The sequence below is a fragment of the Microcaecilia unicolor genome, chromosome 3, assembly GCF_901765095.1.
Source record: "Microcaecilia unicolor chromosome 3, aMicUni1.1, whole genome shotgun sequence".
NCBI classification, from domain to species: domain Eukaryota; kingdom Metazoa; phylum Chordata; class Amphibia; order Gymnophiona; family Siphonopidae; genus Microcaecilia; species Microcaecilia unicolor.
In genome coordinates, this window is record NC_044033.1 from 134119818 (window position 1) to 134139743 (window position 19926).

The 19926-nt window shown below is 39.4% G+C and overlaps 1 protein-coding gene across 2 annotated transcripts in view; it reads right to left on the reverse strand.

The window, feature by feature from the left end:
* Nucleotides 1-254: 254 nt before the first annotated feature.
* The window catches only part of PPP3R1 (protein phosphatase 3 regulatory subunit B, alpha), an 83442-nt gene continuing 63770 nt past the window's right edge, over nt 255-19926 (reverse strand). For both annotated transcript variants that reach the window (XM_030196377.1, XM_030196378.1), the window contains 2 exons: nt 5729-5913; nt 255-1506 (listed from right to left, as the gene is read on the reverse strand). In XM_030196377.1, the coding sequence (XP_030052237.1) occupies nt 1459-1506; nt 5729-5913 (233 nt within the window). In that variant the 3' untranslated portion in view covers nt 255-1458. The remainder of the gene's footprint in view (nt 1507-5728; nt 5914-19926) is intronic.

The window sequence follows — 19926 nt, forward strand, 5'->3', positions numbered from 1 at the left end:
GCCTGTATCCAATATACATATATTTATTAAAATTCTACCAGTTATCTAGGTTGCCTGCAGTAGTAGGATTATTTTTTGTCTTGCTTTGTTCTTTTTAAATGGAGGGGAAAGATTCTGCCTGAACGATAATAAATTTACTACTGAATAAAATATTATATTCAGGGCTGGCTCAATGGACTCTGGTGCCCTGAACCAACTTTTGTATTGGCACCCCCCCCCCCCCCCCCCCAGCAATCCAGGATCTCCTCTTGCTCCTCTCAAACCCTCCCCCCACCCCCGATGATAAAGGGTGCCATAAAGAGGGGGCATCTCTTCTCTTCCCCCTACCCTGTGGATCCTGAACTGCAAGTGGACAAAGGGAAGGGAAGAAGGGAGACATGTCAGATGAGGATTCTGGCATCCTTAGCCAGTGCCTCACCTGGTCCTTAGGTTGAACCAGCCCTGCTTATATTACTCATACATATAAGTAAATAGGAATTCTGTGGAATTATTAAAAGATCAAAACTTCTTTACATTGAGTTAAACAAAAACAAAAAAAATCATGAAAGCAGACTGCCAGCTGTATTTGAAATGATTTGCTCTCCTTTCCCATCCTCCACCTTTCCAGCTGGTAATTTACATTTACTTAAGGACCCCTGAAGATATGCAAATGCTCCCCCATTTATTAATAGAATGCACCAGCTAAAATAAGCCTCGTGCAAGTACTACATACACAAAGGATTAACATTTGGCATTAACATTTCAACTGCATGTTCTCATACAGAAATGTTTTTAAAGACTACTAACAAAGAACCCGTCCCAAGTAGATATACTAACAGGTATAAATAAAACTTAAGTCTCCTGTTTTTTTTGGGGGGGGGGGGGGTGGAGAAACATGTAAAGTAATTAACAGAAGCAACAATGTTTTGTCCATCAGTCAATATATAAAAATGTTGGAAAAGTCACCAGGAAACCAACTGACCAAACACCAGTTAAATCTTTACAGTCTTCTACTATAGCGTACATATAAAATTGTGTGAAATAAAAGTAAGGATTTCTATTCATATGTTGAACTGGTTATATTCTGCTTGGCACTTGGTACTCTAGTTTTGTTTCACAATAAAGCATGTTAAATTAAAGCCCACCTAACTACATATAGAAAGCTATATATATATATTTCCGTGTTATAAAAGATGAAGAAAAAATAAATTAAAAAGCCAACCCCCTTCCCTTTCTCCACCACACTGATATGCTCTTTCCATCTGCCTGTCCTTCAGACTATAAAGTGCTACACTGAGTTATTGAGAGAATTAAAGTTCAATAACACTTAGTTGGCTTCATGAGGCTCATGTTGGAAAATGTGGCTTCACAGAGAAAAATACTTCCATTTAAATACACAGAGAGCATTGCTGGACGTTTTGAGCAGATCTTCAGAGATGGAGAAGAAAGCAAAAGTGTTGGATGGTGCCTTGAAGAGAGTCACACATCTACCACCATCTTTTTGTGGATATCTAGGCCTCCTACAACCTGAAATTGAAAGACAGTAATGTAGGATTACAACAGGCAATTTGAATAAAAATCTATAAAAAAAAATTTTTTTTTTTTTAAACAGGAACAGATAGGTGTCTGCAAAAAAACTGGCAGACGTTTACCAAATAAAGAGAATTTGTTAGTTTTTGGGTTCTTTAAATAGCAGCTCAATGGATTCATAATATGGGTTGCATAGATATGCCAAGGGTAGACCATTTAGAAGACCATAATTTTTGAGACTGTGTGACTGCGTGTCTAAATTTAGAAAGATTTACATGTCACAAAGCTCTACAAGTGAAAGTAGTAAAGAATGTTATTTGCCTTTCTTTGCTGCCTCTGAAATAATCCATTATCTACTGTAATGAAGAAAAATTTAGGAGTAGACAGAGAGAGATACAGGAAGACAGATGGAGAAAAAAAAAAGCACAGAATGGAAAAAAGAAGGCAGATACTATTGGCTCTCCTTTACTAACACATAAGGATATGCTTCCCCTACTTTTTGTATCTTTTTTTCTCAGTTCTCTCTCCTTACCCCTTATCTCTATGGTTCCTTACCATAAGGCTCCAGAAAAAGGACAGATTGAACCAGTCTGGGTTTTACTTCCATTGCTTTTAATGGAAGAAAAACCCAGACTGGATCAATGTGTCCTCCTTTTTCTGGAGCCATATGGTAACCCTACTTTAAAAAGTGCTTTTCAACAGAACTACTTAATTCCTCCTTCTCAGAAGTTTAATCAGTTTCTGAGAACCAATCATCCACCAGAGGCAGGTAAACATGCTTAAACTTCTTTCCATTGTTGGAACCCCCAGGCTTTTCACCTCTTAGGCCTGCTTCTCAATCATGAAATCAATGATCAGGATCAGTGTACTTGCACAGAGGCTCTGATGAGTGACAGAAGAGGCTCAAAAGTGTGAGTGAGAGATATTGGACCAGACGATCTCACTCAGTATCCCACTCATTTGAAGGCTGTCTTTGTACTCCATCGCTTGAGATCTTTAATCGTTTGAACAGGTTGCTAAGCAACCTGGTAGTCACACTACTAGCTGCCCACTCAAATTTCCACTTTCTTTTCTTGGCAAAACTTGAAGACAGTTGAGTATGTGGGCTGTGTGAATTCATTCAGCTAGAATTTGAGAACTGTAATTACAAGTAAGCAATTTCACTTTCCCTAACAAATAGACTCAAGGGATTCTTAAAGCTAAGGATGCCTCTGGTGTGCAGTGCATATGGACTACTGCAAATTAAAAGAAGGCAGAGAGGAAAAGGAGTCAAGTGTTCAGTAAATGGATCAGAAGACAAAAACTAAAGTTAATGGCAAATAAATACATTATTCAGTCAGAAGTTTTGAAATCAAACACATCAAGTAAAAAAAAAAAAAAATCAACCATGTGTCTACAATCAAAAATCAGACACCAGGTTAGACTAGTGACTCAGCAGAAGTAATTGTAGCATCATGCAGACGGGCCTCGGTTTGATTCCTGGTTCAGGAATGAAGTAGTTGCTTAGTGATTACAGCAGTAGGCAGATAGCTAGGGGAACCATAGTTCAAATCCAGCAGAGACATTCTTTTGCCATTGCCTAAGGTGGACACTTAGGGGCCCTATTTACTAAATGTTTTCTCCATTTTATCTCTATAGGAAAAATGTTTAGTAAACAGGGCCCTTAGAATGTAAGCCTTCTGTAGCAGGGGAAAATATATACCTAATGCTCAGATGTGGAAAGGCACATCTAAAATCCATCCAAGTCTCCCTCTCCAAGAGATGGCCAGGAAGTAGCGATCACATCTCTGGGGGAAGTCTCACCATGCAATGGTGACACCTAGCAGCCAAATTTAAGACCCATGACTGCAGAGTTCCTGAAGGACTGTCACTACAAAGACCAGACTGCAGAAAGTAGAGGGGATATAAATTAAGAGAAAACACATTCATGTAATTGCAAAATGACGGGTTATTGAATTAGATTATGACCCTAGTTTTGACTGTGGAAGAATTCCAAAGAACCAGGAGGAAACTGAACAAAAGCTAGGACTTTGGTATGTCTTTTGCTCTTTTCTTTCAACAGATATCAAAGATATGACAGGACAGCTGGGAAAGTAGTGTCAACTGTCAAAGCTGTTGCCTCCGTTACAGCTTCTGCCTCTATCCAGATGGAAAGCATACTCCAAGATGAGGGACTGATTCTCTCTGCAAGATTTCTGCAGGTTGAATCCCTCATGAAACAAGCAGATGAATTGAGAGAGAAGATAGCAAGGCTGAGAAGAATCCATTTTATTTATTTGTTACATTTGTATCCCACCTTTTCCCACATATCAGTAGGCTCAAAGTGGCTTACATAGTTCCGGAGAGGTGGTTACAGACTCCGGTGTGAATACAGTATAGGGGTACTATTACAGTGACAAGTACAGTAAAGCATCGATAAATAGGTTGGGGTGATTCAGCTTAGCGGAGTTAAAAAAAAAAAAAAAAAAAAAGGTTTGGACAGCTTCTTAAAGGAAAGTCCATAGACCGTTATTAAATGAACTTGGGGAAAAATCCACTATTTCTGGGATAAGCAGTATAAAATGTTTTGCACATTTTTGGGATCTTGCTGGGTATTTGTGACCTGGATTGGCCATGGTTGGAAACAGGATGATGGGCTCGATGGACCTTTGGTCTTTCCCAGTATGGCAATACTTATGTACTTATGTTAGGGTGTGATCATGCGTCGGGGTAGAAAACTGTCTGTTTCCTGATTAAAATGCCATATTTCATTATTCGGTGTTTGTCAGATATTGTGGGGTATGTCTTCTTGAACAGGTGAGTTTTTAGTTTTTTTCAGAATTCTAGATGATTATTTGTAGATTTCAGGTGTTTTGGAAGAGAATTCCAGAGCTGTGTGCATATGTAAGAGAAACCGGACGCGTATGTTATTTATATGTCAGGCTTTTACAACTTGGGAAATGAGGAGTTAAGTACGTTCTGGCTGATTCAATTGTGTTTCTAATTGGTAAGCCGATTAGTTCAGACATATAGATCGGAGCTAGACCATGTATTATTCTGTGAACAAAGGTACAAATCTTGAAAGCGATACGTTCCTTGATTGGTAGCCAGTGTAATTTTTCCCGGAGGGGTTTTGCACTTTCAAATTTAGATTTTCCATAGATAAGCCTGGCTGCCGTATTCTGAGCAGTCCATAGTTTCTATGACTATAAGAAGTATATTGAATGTTTCCTGAGGCATCAAGGATCTCTAGCAGAGGGGAAGAAGCAGCTTAAAGAGGACACATATCACCAGAGCCTGCCTGTTTCCACGTCTGTATACCAGTTTTTCAGTTTGAGGAAGGGTGGAGGCAATAAGAACATCCCAGAACACGAGGAACCACAGCTCAAAAATACAAAGTTGCTGGATCAGTAACCACTAAGGAGCAAAAGATAGTGGTGGTTGGTGATTTCCTTCTGAGGAGTACAGAGGCATCCATCTGTCAACCAGACATGTAATCTCAGGAGGTGCTGGTTACTTGGTGCCTAGATCCAAGATGTTACAAAGAGTTTTCTGAGATTCATCAAGCCTACTGACCATTATCTGATGCTGTTCATGCATGCTGGCACAAGCGATCCTGCTAGGTATCCCAATGAATGTATCAAAAGTAACTTCATGGCTCTGGTATAGAGGGTGAAGAAGCTAGGTGAGCAGGCATTCTTGGTGATCCTCTGTCAAGGGTAAAAGCCAAAGCACAGAGGTTTACATCTAGGAGATGACTGCATGGCTGTGTAGATGGTGTCTTAGGAACTTAAGTATCAGAGAGCATTACCTGACAAAGGTGTTTTCATCATATACCCACTCCAATGGGGGGGATGAGAAGACAACACTCTCGCGTTTTGTTTTTTTCATGCACATGCTTTGCTCCCCAGCTTATTTTTTTCAATGAAAGGTGTTCAGTATTGCATGTTAATGAGTAGAACAAAAATCATTTAAATACATACAAGACTTTTGATAACAAAATGTGAAAAAATATTCAAAAGGGGTAGAGACTTTCTACAGCCACAGTATCTAGTTGATTTTGCCACTTTCTCAGTCTCCTGGAATGTTTCCCAGGACATCAACCCTATATATGGTGTCTGAAAAATGTTATTTGAATAATAGGACTATATAATAAATTTGATATACTTACAAGTTAATGGCAGTAGTATAACAAAATATTCACTTTTATTTTACTTTCACATAAAAATTGAACACTTACAGCACAGAATTCTTCAAAAGATATTCTGCCATCACCATCCTTATCTGCATTAATTATGGTTTTGTCTACTATTTGTTGTAATTGCGTGTCCTTGAGATTGTTCCCAACCATCATCTTCAACACCTGGAAGAGTTCCCCATTAGAGATATAGCCATCTTTGTCCATATCATAGATGCGGAAAGCAACTGCGGAAAGCAAGTTGACAGGAAAAATGTAAGGAAAAATGTCACATGTAGCACCTCAATTGTTTTTAAAATTCATGGCTGAACACTCGATAAATAGACCATTATTATAATTCAAATACATCTAAGATATCAAGTATTAAATCAGACATCTGTAATAATCATTAATGCAGCATTTTAATAAAAATTTGCACCAGCATTGCAGACATCTACTAGAACTATAAAAATAATTTAGTAGTGGATCCATGGTTACTAGAAGATTTCAGAGAACTTTCATTGAAAATGTAAGAATACTATGGGAATTTTAGTTGCATTTCTTGCAGCATTGTTCTGCCAATTTGCATGAGTTATAATTGCTCCAATAAACTTCATCAGAGCCTGGAGACAACCTACCTAGTTATCTTCAAAGACCCAAACAGATTGAAGCACGATACAATACACTTAGCTCATAAAAAAAAGTTGGCAAAGAAAAGTAATTGCAAGAAAAATTTAAAAAGGGAAGGAACTTTGGATTTAGCGCATGCCTTTTTCAGTTGTAGCTCAAGGTGCATCAAAATTCAGGTACATTTAAGCATTTTCCTGTATCTGGAGGGCTCACAACCTAACTTTGTACCTGAGACAATGGAGGATTAAGTGATCTGTCCAAAATCCAAGAAGCCACACTGGGATTTAAATGAGCTTTTCCAGAAAATTTTACTACTACAGGGAGTAATATGCAAAAACACCAGAAAAATAACTATAGAAATGTAAAGTGAAGTTACTCACCTGTAGCAGGTGTTCTCCGAGGACATCAGGATATATATATATCTCACATGTAGCTGTGTCTAACAGAGCGCGTCAAGGCATGACCCAGCATTCTATAAAATAGAATCCTTTGGCAGCTCTGCACCATGCATGTGTGGGTGCCTTCCCGTCTGGCTCAATTGCACGGGACCAGAAATTGAATTCAAAAAGTTTAAAGACTAACTCCTAGGGTAGGTAGGAGGGTATGTAAGAATGTATGCCCTACTGTCCACGGAGAACACCTGCTAAAGGCAAGTAACTTCGTTTTCTCAGAGGACAGACAGGATATGATGTTCTCATGTGGGAATCCCTAGCTACCAGGCTCACTGAAAACAATAAACAGAGAATAGAGACTTGAAACAGTCAAGGACACAACATAACCAATTAAATTAAAACTTATATAGTGTCTTATTGTGTAGGTGCACTTTGGAACTGTATAAAAGTCTAGAAGGATGAAGCTGGATTCTAGACTTCAAACAAACTGCAGAACTGTCTGACTGAACCGGCTGTCGTGTCAGGAATCCAGCTCAAGGAAGTAATGAGGTCAATGTGTGGACTGATGATTACGTTGAAGCCCTGCAAATGTCCTCAACTGAGGCTGAATTTAATTGGGCCACCAACACCATCCAAGGCCCTAACATTGTGGGTTGTGACGTGACCCTCAACAGTCCTGCGTGACTGTGCCAGGTGGGAAGGCACCCACATATGTGCAGTAGAGAGCTATTTATTTCTTATAAAATGCTGGGCAGCATCCATGCCGGACTCCATTGAGAGATGTCATCCACATGTGAGATCATCATCATGCCCTCTTTGTCCTCAAAGAAAAACTTTTCTACCTATTTCCAGTGGCCTGGCCACATCAACCCTATTTCTATATCCGTAGAGAAGTCTATAAACCATGGATAATAAAGTTTTCTGGAATGGCTCTATTTTGTCATTGCTCATATTTGCAAGAGCTTCTGTCTATTCAATATGAAATATATAGACATTAACTTACTGACTGTACTGATGATTATACATCTCCAGTCCAGTATATGGGACTCCTCGTATATATATGTTCAACTTTGAAGACTGACAAAATCTCTGTATGATACCCTTTTGTATTTCTAAAATATTTTTAAAGTACTCTATGCCTTAACTAATAGGTAGATCTAGGCTGTTTAGAATGCTAACAATATTACAACATCAGAACATGGGAAAAAGGAACTACAAAGTAAGACTGGAAACAGTAGTCAATCATTCCAACACAGCCAAACCCAGGATAATAAAGGTAAAAGGAAAGGGGTCGGATAGGAGCGAGGACTAAACGGGGGGGGGGGGGGGGGGGGGGTTAAAATTCTGAGGGTTTGGGTGAATTCTTGATGTTTCTGTCTGTATATAGAAAATTAAGTTTCTTAAGAACTTTAAAACCAGGTTTTTCTTCTTTAAAAAAACATTTGATTTAAATCTATTTTTGAGGTCTCTCTTCCTTTTTTCGGGGCCAGAGTACAGAATAAGTTACCTCTGAAACTGAAGTTTGCACTCTCCTATTTCTCTTTCAAGAAAAAGTTAAACGCATTTGTTTGAGCAATAACTCTGACTTTTTAATGATTTTGTTTTATCCTTATAATTCTATTTTGTTATGTTTTTATAATTATTATTGCTGCTTTAACTGTTAATTCCTCAATATTGTAGTTTTTTTCCCCCTTATACTGTAAACCACTGTGAATCCTTTTGGAAAACTAGTGGTATATAAAACTCCGATAGTATAGTATAGTATACAGGGAAGAGAGAAGTGGGAAAAGGTGAGAGAAGCAGAGAAACTAAAGGAGACCAATGGCATTAGCAGCAGACAACCCTAAGTGGGATTGTAGGCTTAGAGGAAGAATCAGACCTTTAAAGCTGATTTGAATTTATTTAAAAGACAGCTCGGCCGGCAGGATTTGGTGAGCTGAGCTCCATCGTCACTCCGTTTTTCATCTCTTTGCATTTACCTCACTGAACATGCTGAAATGGAAAGACCCATCTTCCCTCTAGTGCCATCAATCTCTCCTTACGGCAGACGGCAATTACCCAGTTTATTGCTGAGAATGCCGCTATGGGTGAATCTGTGCATAGGGAGGGAGGGAGGAAGAGCCCTGCACTAGAGAGCGAGGCATCACTCAGCTCAAAAGGCTCTCTGGTTACCCCGGCGCTCCAAATTATGGCAAAGCCTGAGATGATGTCAGCATCTGGAACCTCACCGCCACTACGTTACTGTAGAAAGACAGGCTTCTCCCTTTATTCCGGAGCCTTTACCATCACCATCTCCAGGCTACATTGCAGTACTGGCTGTGAAAAGGGAGGTCCAGGGGAAAAGTTGGTCATCCTTCCCTGATTAAGCCCACAGAAGCAACCCTTGACTCCATTTGGTCTGGCTTGGGTTGCATCTATAAGCTCTTCCTTTCGTTGCTGAGAATGTTCTCAAGATTCAGCAGTTTGAAGAAACATTAAAGGTTTATAGAGGGATCTGGAACCAAGACGGCAATTGAGGCAGACATGTGGTTTGATGCCTTAAGGCGTTTTCCAGCCTTAAGGTACTCCTGCATCTTGCCCCGTGTTTTAACATGGGCAAGAGGAAAGCCAAGGTCCGGGGTTTCTCCCTCTTCTTCTGGCATTGGTCGGCAGCTGAATCTGATAACACTGGAGAGATTCAGCGTTCAACCACGGGAGGAGGCAGTGCTCGTTAGGGTCATGTCTGCTGCAACAGTGTCAGACCGCAGTTTGGAGGGAGTTTCGCTTAGCCCTCCTCTGATGGCAGCGCCTCCATGACCTGGAAGCAGTCTAGGGGCGGGGGATGCACGGAGTGATGGTACCTCAAGAGAGGTGTATATTTCTCCAGTTGTACAAGGAGGAAATGCTGCAACTTCTACCACTTCTGCAATAGCAGCTGCAGGGGGGAAAGCTGGAATTTAACTTTTGCTTCTGGTGGGATGTTTGATTGCATAGGATCTGGGAGCTCTACAGAGACATGTTGCTGTGACTATGGAGTCTTTGTGGGACCTAATTCAGAGATTACACCTTTCCCTTCAAAAGATTTAAGACTCTTTTGGGAGTGAAGTACAAAATTTGAGAGAGACTTGTGGAACCTTATCTAATGATTTGGGGTGACAGGACGCAAGAATTGGTGCGTTAGAAGAAGGAAATCAACAACTTCAGAGAAGTACATTGTGATAAGGTGGAGTACTCAGAAAATCAAACTAGAAATAATGATTTGAGGTTTCTTAACTTCCCAAAATCTCCTTTGATTTCACTGTTGGACATGGTTAAAAAATACTTTCAGGAAGTATTGGGGATCCCAGCAGAGGGGTTTTCACCCACTGTGAGTTCAATTTCTCTCAGGACTATCTAATAGAGCTGGTGATAGACCTCAAACAGAAAAGAATCTGAATTTCTAGAAAGCTCCTCAGAAGTGATAACTGAACGTATCATACTGTTGGTGACTTTTGCTGTAAAAATGGATAGGAATAATGTTTTCCGTTTGCATTTTTGTCATATTAATGCAGTTTTGTGTTCTAAAATATGGATTTTTCCTGATTTGGTGAGCGACACTCAAAAAGGAGGAAGGAATTCTTGGGCCTTTCAACGAGGGTTTTTTTCCCTAAATGAGTCTTTCATCTTGAAACTTTCTTGTCTTGAAATGCTATTAATTATGTTTTCTTTGACCCCCAAGAAATTGCTAGAATGGATAATTGCTAAGGAAGGTGAATTGAAAGTACCCGGGACAGACCCTGCAATTTAAATATGTACTGTTAGGCCGGCTGCAAGAATTAGCCTTCTTTGTCTCTGGGAGATTTTTTTTCTATTTTTGTGAAAGGAATTTTATTTTCCTTTGAATATTTCCTTGCATCTTGGTTCCAAATTGTGGACTAAGTTAGTAGTATATATTTTTCCTTAAGATTTGGTGTTACTATTGTATTTTCTTATTTTTCCATTATCATTATGAATGTTAAGATTCTAAAAGACTATAAATAAAATATTTTAAAAAAGGTTTATGAAGGAAAATTAGAGGATTTAACAGGTCAAATTAACCAAGTTAAAAACTCTCAAACATCTCTTATACAAGATTGTTTGATGTTTCAGAAAAAGATTAAGAACTTATACCAAATTTTAAATCTTTGTTTAAAAAAAAAAAAACCCACAACTTTCCTCAGTTATTGTCACTATCACCTAAGGATACTTTTTATAAATATCTTCAACAGGTTTACAAATGAAGTGCTTCCTCCATTGCATAGAATACACTATTTGCTGGTGTCTAAGAAACAGTCTACTCCTGAATGAGAATCATCAGTGGTGGATGTTTCTTCTGACATTCTGAACTCGACAGATATATTGGAGAAATTGCAGGAGGAGGCTGTGCTGAGAACAACCTTACTGATGACTTTTGTCTTTAACCAAGATAAAGAAGCTTTGCTGCGACTTTAAAGATTCAAATTTCGATGCCAGTTTCAGTATTTCCTGATGTGGCTAAAATCTACTCAAGCCAGATGTCAGCCGTTCTTGAGCCATCATCAGAAGGTTTTGGACATTGGTGCTAAGTTTCACTGAGATATCCTTGCAAATGTATACTATGCTTAGAGAATCATACTTGTATATTTTATGAAGCATATCAACTTCAGTTTTTTTTCTAGAAGGCAAAGGATCTGCTGTTAGTGGAGAATCTTCTGCCCCTATTATTTAGAGATATTTATAATAATTATTATGATCAACCTACCAAATTATGTTTGTATTTTGTTTCCTGTAAGTTTTCACTTCCTTGGAATACTTAGGATTCTTGCTCCTCTCTCTATTGTGGACTATATTGAGCTAAATTCTTTTCTAATTTTCTGCACTGTTTTCATTGGTCTCTATTTCTTGAATTAGCTTATTATCCTGATTCAATTGTATTGATGTTATATTGAAAAGGCAAATTTAAAAAAAAAAGAAAAGAAAAACAAACAAAAAAAAGACAAGAGCAAATGATGTTCCTGTAGTAAAGGGGACACTTGGTCAGATCTCTTTGCATAGCACAATAGCTTGATTGCCATATTTTGCAGCATTTGAAGACATTTTAAGATGCAACGTGGGGATCCTAAATAGACTATACTGCAATAGTCAATTCTAGAGATTAGCAGAGAGAGAATCAGAGAATGGAATGTAATTGCTTAATGATAAAGAAACCAGTTTTACAAAGCTTGGATGTGTGTGTCGAAAAACAGAGTCCAAAATAATACCTAAGTATCGAAATGACTCAACTGGTGTTACAGAAGTTCTAAAAAGAGTTAGAGGAGTACTTGGCGTTGGAGAACATCCAGTAACCAGCATGCTACTGTCTCATCCTTACTTAAAACCAGTCTGTGTTCTAATAGGCAATTCTGAACTAAGCCCAATTTTGAAGTGGTTGAATTGAGAATGTAGGTTGGTAGGAAAAAGTAAAAGAATGCCATATGCATAGAAGTGGAAGGAAATTCTGCAGGACTGTAGTAGGAGAGGCAAGAGGGCTAACAAAAAAATTAAAGAGTAGAGGAGACAGGACTGAGCCTTGTGGGACTCCACAAGTCAGGGGGTGAGGGGAGGCAGAGGAACAGGAGGTAATGATTTGATAAGACTAATCAGAAAGAAAGTAGGAGAATTAAACAAAGACTGATCCTGTCAGCCCTAACGCAGCAAGACTGGACAGTGAGACAGACATTAGGTATATTCACAAAAGAACAGACCTTTCAACTTTTTCACTAATAATGAGAAGTTTAAATAGCTGAAAATTAAATGAATTATTACAATTAAAAATTAGAGCCTATCTGCTATATTCCTTCCTTTATTCACTTACAGCCAGCCCTCCCCCCTCAGCAATACCAAATGGGTCCACAGAAGAACAGAGTTGTACAGGGGAAAACTCTTAAGTAGACATACATGCCAGCGTGGTTCTAGACTCGTGCTGCATAATGGCCACCAGGACTCTGATCTCTGCTGAAGGAGAATTCTCTTGCACCTCAGCTGAGCGGGAAACAACCATCGGGTCAATACAGTCATTCTCCACAGACATCGGGCTCCCGATGCAACCTCCCTGACGCTGCCCAGAAGCTTTATCCTTTCTGTGGGTCCCAAAAAATGGCTCCCTACCTCCATGGCTACTAAAGCTTAATAGGTGAAAGGAGTGATTTCTTCAGCTTATCTCCTGGCAGATTTCAAGGCTCACTCTTCCAGATGCTTCACTACTTCCTGAGCAGAAAAAAGATCTGTTTTGCCTTGATTACATTTGTAGATCACCAATGTGGTTTTTTATTCATACATTTTTTAAACATATAGACTCGATGTGTTAGCTAGGAAGGAATCTTGGTTCAGAGCTTCAATATTTGCAGAAGTGTTTTTCCCTGATAACTTGAGGACTACTTTCATACATCCTGCAAGATCTGGACTGATTTGCTTGCGATGCTAAGGAAGGAAAAATTAGGGCTTACTTGCTAATTATCTTTTCTTTAGTCCTAAGAGATCAGTCCAGAAGCCCACCCTTTCTATCTTCTCATTTGATATATTTGCTTGTTTCAGATTACAAGACTTCTGTACAGATAGGCAACCTGCAGTTGCCTGTTTGTCAAGTTTGAAGGTGGTTCTTATTCTTTATAGTTGTTTAAGAAGGCAGGAAAAGTTTGGGATGGCAGAAAATTATGTCATTGCTTTATCACTGAAATGTTTAATTGAACCAGCTGCACAGCTGCTATATGGCAGAGTGCAGTTCTTTACTCTTATCTCCGTCTGCTGATAGATAGGCATAATATGTAAGTGCACAAAGGAAGGAATATTAGCAGATAGGCTCTAATTTTTAATTGTAATAGTTCATTTAATTTTCAGCTATTTAAACTTCTCATTCTTAGTGAAAAAGTTGAAAGGTCTGTTCTTTTGTGAATATACCTAATGTCTGTCTCACTGTCCCGTCTTGCTGCGTTAGGGCTGACAGGATCAGTCTTTGTTTAGTTCTCCTACTTTCTTTCTGATTGGTCTTATCAAATCATTACCTCCTGTTCTTCTGCCTCCCCTCGCCCCCTGACTTGTGAAGTCCCACAAGGCTCAGTCCTGTCTCCTCTACTCTTTAATTTTTTTTTGTTAGCCCTCTTGCCACTCCTACAGTCGTGCAAAGTGTTAATGCCAGAACATCCATGTGTCAAGCTACAATCGTAGATCCAAGCTCTTCTTCGTAGTCCTTGTCCTCAGGTTTGGGATTATGTTCAGACCCTTGGGTCCATGGCGGAGACTCTGGATGCCATACCATGGGCAAGGGCGCATATGCATCCACTGTAACAGTCTCTCCTGAGCCATTGGTCTCCGGTATCTCAACTTTACCATCTTTGTCTCTGTTGGATGCCTGCAGCCTGTCGAAGAACTGGTGACTGCAGAAGTCCAACTTGCATTGCAGTCTTCCACTGGCGACTCGGAGCTGGACAGTAGTCATGACGGATGAGAGCTCACTGGGTCAAGTAACTAAAGGCCTTTGGTCTCCGGAGGAGTCGCAGTAGTCAACTGTCTGGCGCTTCGGGCAATTCAGCTGACTCTCCTTGTCCTTCTACCCCTAGTGATGGGCAAGCTGCTTCGAGTTTTCTCTGACATGAAGGCTGTGGCTTACATCAACCAGCAAGGATGCACTCGCAGTATGGACTTGGAGCACGAATCTCAGTTGCTCATTCATAAATAAGGTGAAGAAAAGCACTGAATCTTAAAACAAAATTAATTAGATACAAATGCAGGTCACCAAAGTGAGTGCATTCCATATACATGGCAAAACAAATTAAAAGTCAGACAAGGTGTGAAACTTACACCTTGTGATTACAAACAAATAATCATTGGTCTAAAGGGACACATACCTAACCAGGGGTTGAAAGCAATATTTCCCCTAGCTGACAATGTATATCCAAAACACCCTGAAACAATTGAAAACAAAGGGATACAAAAACAAAATAAAAAACAGGATTAAAAAAAAAAAAAAATGGATACCTAAAATGATTCTCTGCTAAAAGGAAGAAATAAGATACTCTGAAAACACACTCACAATCTGTGACTTGAAAACACAAAAGTGATTAGCAGCAAGGTGACAGCTCATCTCTTTCCACACAAGAATCAGCCATATTGTATTAGCAGACTGCTTTATATACACACAATGCTACTGAGAATCAGTGCAGCTTAAATTCTTAAAACATCACTAAAAGAGGAAAGGATAAATGTCATAAAAAAGAGCTTAGAGCTCAAGGAGCACTTGATAAACATCCATTGGGATACAAGTTGTAGACCACCAACTGGTAAATACTATACATGGCACTTAATGTTTGCAAATAATTGAATAGTCAATGGTAAAAAGATTAAATTTGAATTGTAAGAAATCAGAACTATTTGTAGGGGCAGACTCTATACTTCTCTTTTCAGCAGTCTTGTTTTGGATTCTTGTATATACATCAGTTGTGGCCATATTTAACCCTTAAGAATCTACATGTAGTACTACAGATCATGATTTTATACAAACTGTTGAGTGCAAATGACAAACACTGCGGCGAGACATTTAGGTCATTTGAGGTTTAGAAATCACAACAATGCACCGACTTCCAGTGTGATTAAGGTGTCAGTTCAAAATTTTTATAATTTGTAAGGCCTTGATGGGCTTGGCTTAGGGTTGGTTTCAGGAACTGATACAGGTCATGTATGTCTAATGGGACGCAGAAAAAACACACTGTCTCATCCTCTCATCACAATACAACACGAACAAACCCAACACTATAAACACCCCAGACCACACCCTTCCTGTTTCAAACAGCCTAAAAATTCTTGGAGTTACAATCGACCGAAACCTCATGCTAGACAGCCAAGCGAAAAATACAACAAAGAAAATGTTCCACGCAACGTGGAAACTCAAACGAGTAAAACCTTTCTTCCCGAGGGAAATATTCCGCAGCCTGGTACAATCAATGGTGCTAAGTCACCTAGACTACTGTAATGCAATCTATGCTGGATGCAAAGAACAAATCATTAAGAAACTCCAAACTGCCCAAAACACCGCAGCCAGACTCATATTTGGAAAAACAAAATACGAAAGTGCTAAACTCTTAAGAGAAAAACCACATTGGCTCCCAATCAAAGAACGAATTGCGTCAAAATCTGCACCCTGGTTCATAAAATCATTCATGACGAGGCCTCAGTCTACATGGCAGACCTCATAGCTTTGCCAGCCAGGAACACAAAAAGGTCAGCACGCACATAACTAAATCTTCACTACCCTAAGCTGCAAAGGACTAAAATATAAATGCAACCAGTTTCTCCTACATAAGCACGCAACTATGGAATGCACTACCAAACGTCATGAAAACAATGCACGACCTAATAAACTTCCGGAAAGCACTAAAAACCAACCTGTTCAAAAAGGCATACCACAATGATCCAACCTAAACACCTGAACCTTGCAACACAACGAAACTCATACCAGAACTGGACAAAACTTAACTTTCTCTCCTTGACTACTTAATTTACTCTGTCATTCATGCAATACTTCTCTGTATTTCTCTTACCGGAATTGGCAATCGCTATAACGGTACTATGTAAGCCACATTGAGCCTGCAAATAGGTGGGAAAATGTGGGATACAAATGCAACAAATAAATAAAGATGATTTACAGTTGACAGTGCTTTGTGTCAGTCAAATAAATCAGCCTTTTCTTAATGACTCCATCCTTGTGGAAACATATACCTCAAGAGCTGCGGTTATCATCAGATATTAAACAAGAATATGTAGTGGAATGAATGATGGGTGGATAGATGGAATCTGAATGCTTCTAGTGTTATTTTCAATAGATGATTTTATATCCAAGGATGATACATTTTAGGTTGCAGTTTATGTTTTTATGAGCTAGTATGTAGTAATGTCTGCTAAATGTAATAAATGGAATGGAATGTTGAGTTTGTTATAGCTGTTTAGTGTGTGGAAATACTTATTTCAATTTCAAATCTTTTAAATATTTATGTGGGATTTAGGAGTGAATTATATGTACATGTATTATAATTTTTAAAATTATAACTTGCCTCAAATAATTACAGTGAGGCATATAGTCAAATACTGATAAATTGCTAAGGTTGCATTTACTCACTTGTACGAATTGCAGTTCACTTGCGCTCACAGCAAAATTTCTTTAAACAGTATTTCACCCTGAAAACAGTATCACACTCTACAGATAGTTATTTTAACCCACAAGCTCTCTCCCTCCTATAAACTTAAAGGCTCAATTTTACAGCAAACCAATACTCGAGTCCTGCTCACTCACCTACAGAGTCATCTTCTGATACCAGCCTTCCTCTATTTAGATCACATTTGACTTAGATGCAGTTAGGAACTGAAGACAGAAATGTCTTCACAGAAAAGGTAATTTTTAGTTTGTGAAAACAGTTTAACCAGATGTCTCTTTGGCAACAAGCCCAAATTTGATTACCTCGTGCCAGAAGGCCAAAATTATGAGCCTCCTAGAGGAAATGCAAATTCGAAGACAAAGTGATAGATGAACCTGTCTGCCTGCTTCCCATAACTGCTGAATACTGAAGACAGTGCCAAGAACTATCTGCTCCTGCCCTGAATACTATTTTTCTCCCATCAAATTCACAGAAAGGCTGTTCCACACATCTATAACCCCTGTCTGGGAAGATCTTTCCCTACTTGACTCCTAGTTTTCTTCAAATAAAACTATTTTTATAAAATCAAAAGATAATTCAGTGGCCCTGAAGCAAACTACTGGTCAGAGAGGAGAAAGTGCACTTGGCCCTCAAAAACAAAAATCTGAGCACTCTGCTTCATGTATTCCTTTTAGAATATAAGAATAAGAGTTGCTGTATTGGTTCTAAGGGTCCATCTAGTTTCCAACAGCGGCCAGTACAGGTCATAACTACCTGCAGAATCCCCAAGATTCCATACCACTAAACCTCAAGGATAATCAGTGGCTTTCCCCACTTAACAGTTTAAAGACTTTTTCTGCAGGAATTTGTTCAAATCTTTTTTAAACCCAGGTACATTAACTGCTTTTACCACTTGTTCCGTCAATGAGTTCCGCAGCTTAACTATAGGTTAAATGAAAAAAAAAAATTTTTTTTTTGCCTGTTGTGGATATGGTAACTTAAAAAAAAAAAATACATGCCAATAAATACACCCTTGTTCCCTCATTGGCTTATTGTGGAAGGGTGGGTTCTCAGATTTAAAACAGAACACAAAATAAATCAGTATATATCCACGAACACTGGAAAACCTATCAATACTTTCCCATTATAACTACTTTTGCAAGAACACAGAAGGTGAGAACAGTGTTGGAAAATGGACATTGCCTAACGTAAACGTACATAAAGCCACACAAAAGCTAATAAAAAGAGACATTTGCTGGGTGCAGCAAAGACATATCAAAGCAAGGGTAGTGGCTAGGTTGTTAGAATATGTAAGGAGTTGAAGAGTGGTAGATACAAATTAGGTGGGGGGGGGGGGGGGTAGAGTAGCAGGGATAGTTTTGTGATGGAGCAGAAAGAGCAATAAGCTGGGGAAGACAAAAGACAGCAGTACAGACAAGCAGTAGTAGGGAAGACAGTAAGGTGGCTGGGGGATGGTATAGCATGTAGGCACAGTGATAACAGTATAAGCAGATAATGGTGGGGGCATGTAGAATACATTTCTTCCATTAATGTTTGGAATTTTATAATAGTTTTATTACCCAATAACGTTTATGATGATTCCACAGAAAAGGAAGCATGTTTTTATAATATGCAGTCACATCCACATATTTGTGAAAATAACAGTATTGAAAACTACCTCTAAGCATATGATAATGTTGAACTTATTTATTACATTTGTACCCCACATTTCCCCACCTATTTGCAGGCTCAATGTGGCTTACATAGTACCGTAGAGGCGTTAGCCAATTCGGTTGATAACAGATACAAAGTTATATTGTGGTCAGAAGAGGTAGTTATTTATTTATGGTTTGCTTATATCCCACATTTTCCCACACATGCAGGCACAATGTGGATTACAAAAAGTTAAATAAAATCACAAAATAGGAAACTTAGAAAAGTATACAAGGAGGAGGCAGGATGAAAAACATCTAACAGGGTGAATCTAACAGGGTAAGGGTCAAGGAGAGTGCATCAGTCAATGGTGAAAAGTGGGGAGTAAGTCTTGGCAAAGTAATAGGACTTTAACAACTTCTTGAAGAGAGTGGTCTGCTTGGGTTTTAAGGTGTTGCGGGAGTGCATTCCAGTGCTTAGGACTCCAATAGCGGAAGGACGAGGCGAAGATCCTCTTGTACCTGACACCCTTACAGTTCGGGAAGTGCAGATGGAGATAGGAATGAGCAGCAGGATTGGCATTTCTGGGCGGAAAGGCGATCACCCTATCTAACAGGGTGAATCTAACAGGGTAAGGGTTAGCGATCAAGCGAACCGCTATGTAGATAATGATGAAGAAAAAGCCAATTTACTAAATAGATACTTTTGTTCGGTTTTCACTGAAGAAAATCCTGGAGAAGGACCACGAGGGACTGGCAAAAGTACACCTGAGAATGGAATGGATAGAGCACCGTTCATGGAAGAGAGTGTGTATCAACAACTTGGAAAGCTAAAGGTGGACAAAGCCATGGGACCGGACGGGATCCACCCCATAATATTGGGGGAGCTCAGAGAGGTTCTGGCGGGTCCTCTTAAAGATTTGTTTAATAAATCCTTGGAGACGGGAGAGGTTCCGAGGGACTGGAGAACGGCTGAGGTGGTCCCTCTTCACAAAAAGTGGTGATAGGGAAGAAGCTGGAAACTACAGGCCGGTAAGCCTCACTTCGGTTATTGGAAAAGTAATGGAAGCCATGCTGAAGGAAAGGATAGTGAATTTCCTAGAAGCCAATAAGTTGCAAGATCCGAGACAACATGGTTTTACCAGAGGGAAATTGTGCCAAAGGAATCTCATTGAATTCTTTGATTGGGTAACTGGAGAACTGAATCATCGACGTGCTATAGACGTAATCTACTTAGATTTTAGCAAAGCTTTTGACACGGTTCCCCACAGGAGGCTCTTAAATAAACTAGATGGGCTGAAGATAGGTCCTGAAGTGGTGAACTGGATTAGGAACTGGTTGACGGACAGACGACAGAGGGTGGTGGTAAATGGAGTTCGCTCGGAGGAGGGAAAGGTGAGTAGTGGAGTGCCTCAGGGATCGGTGCTGGGGCCGATTCTGTTCAATAT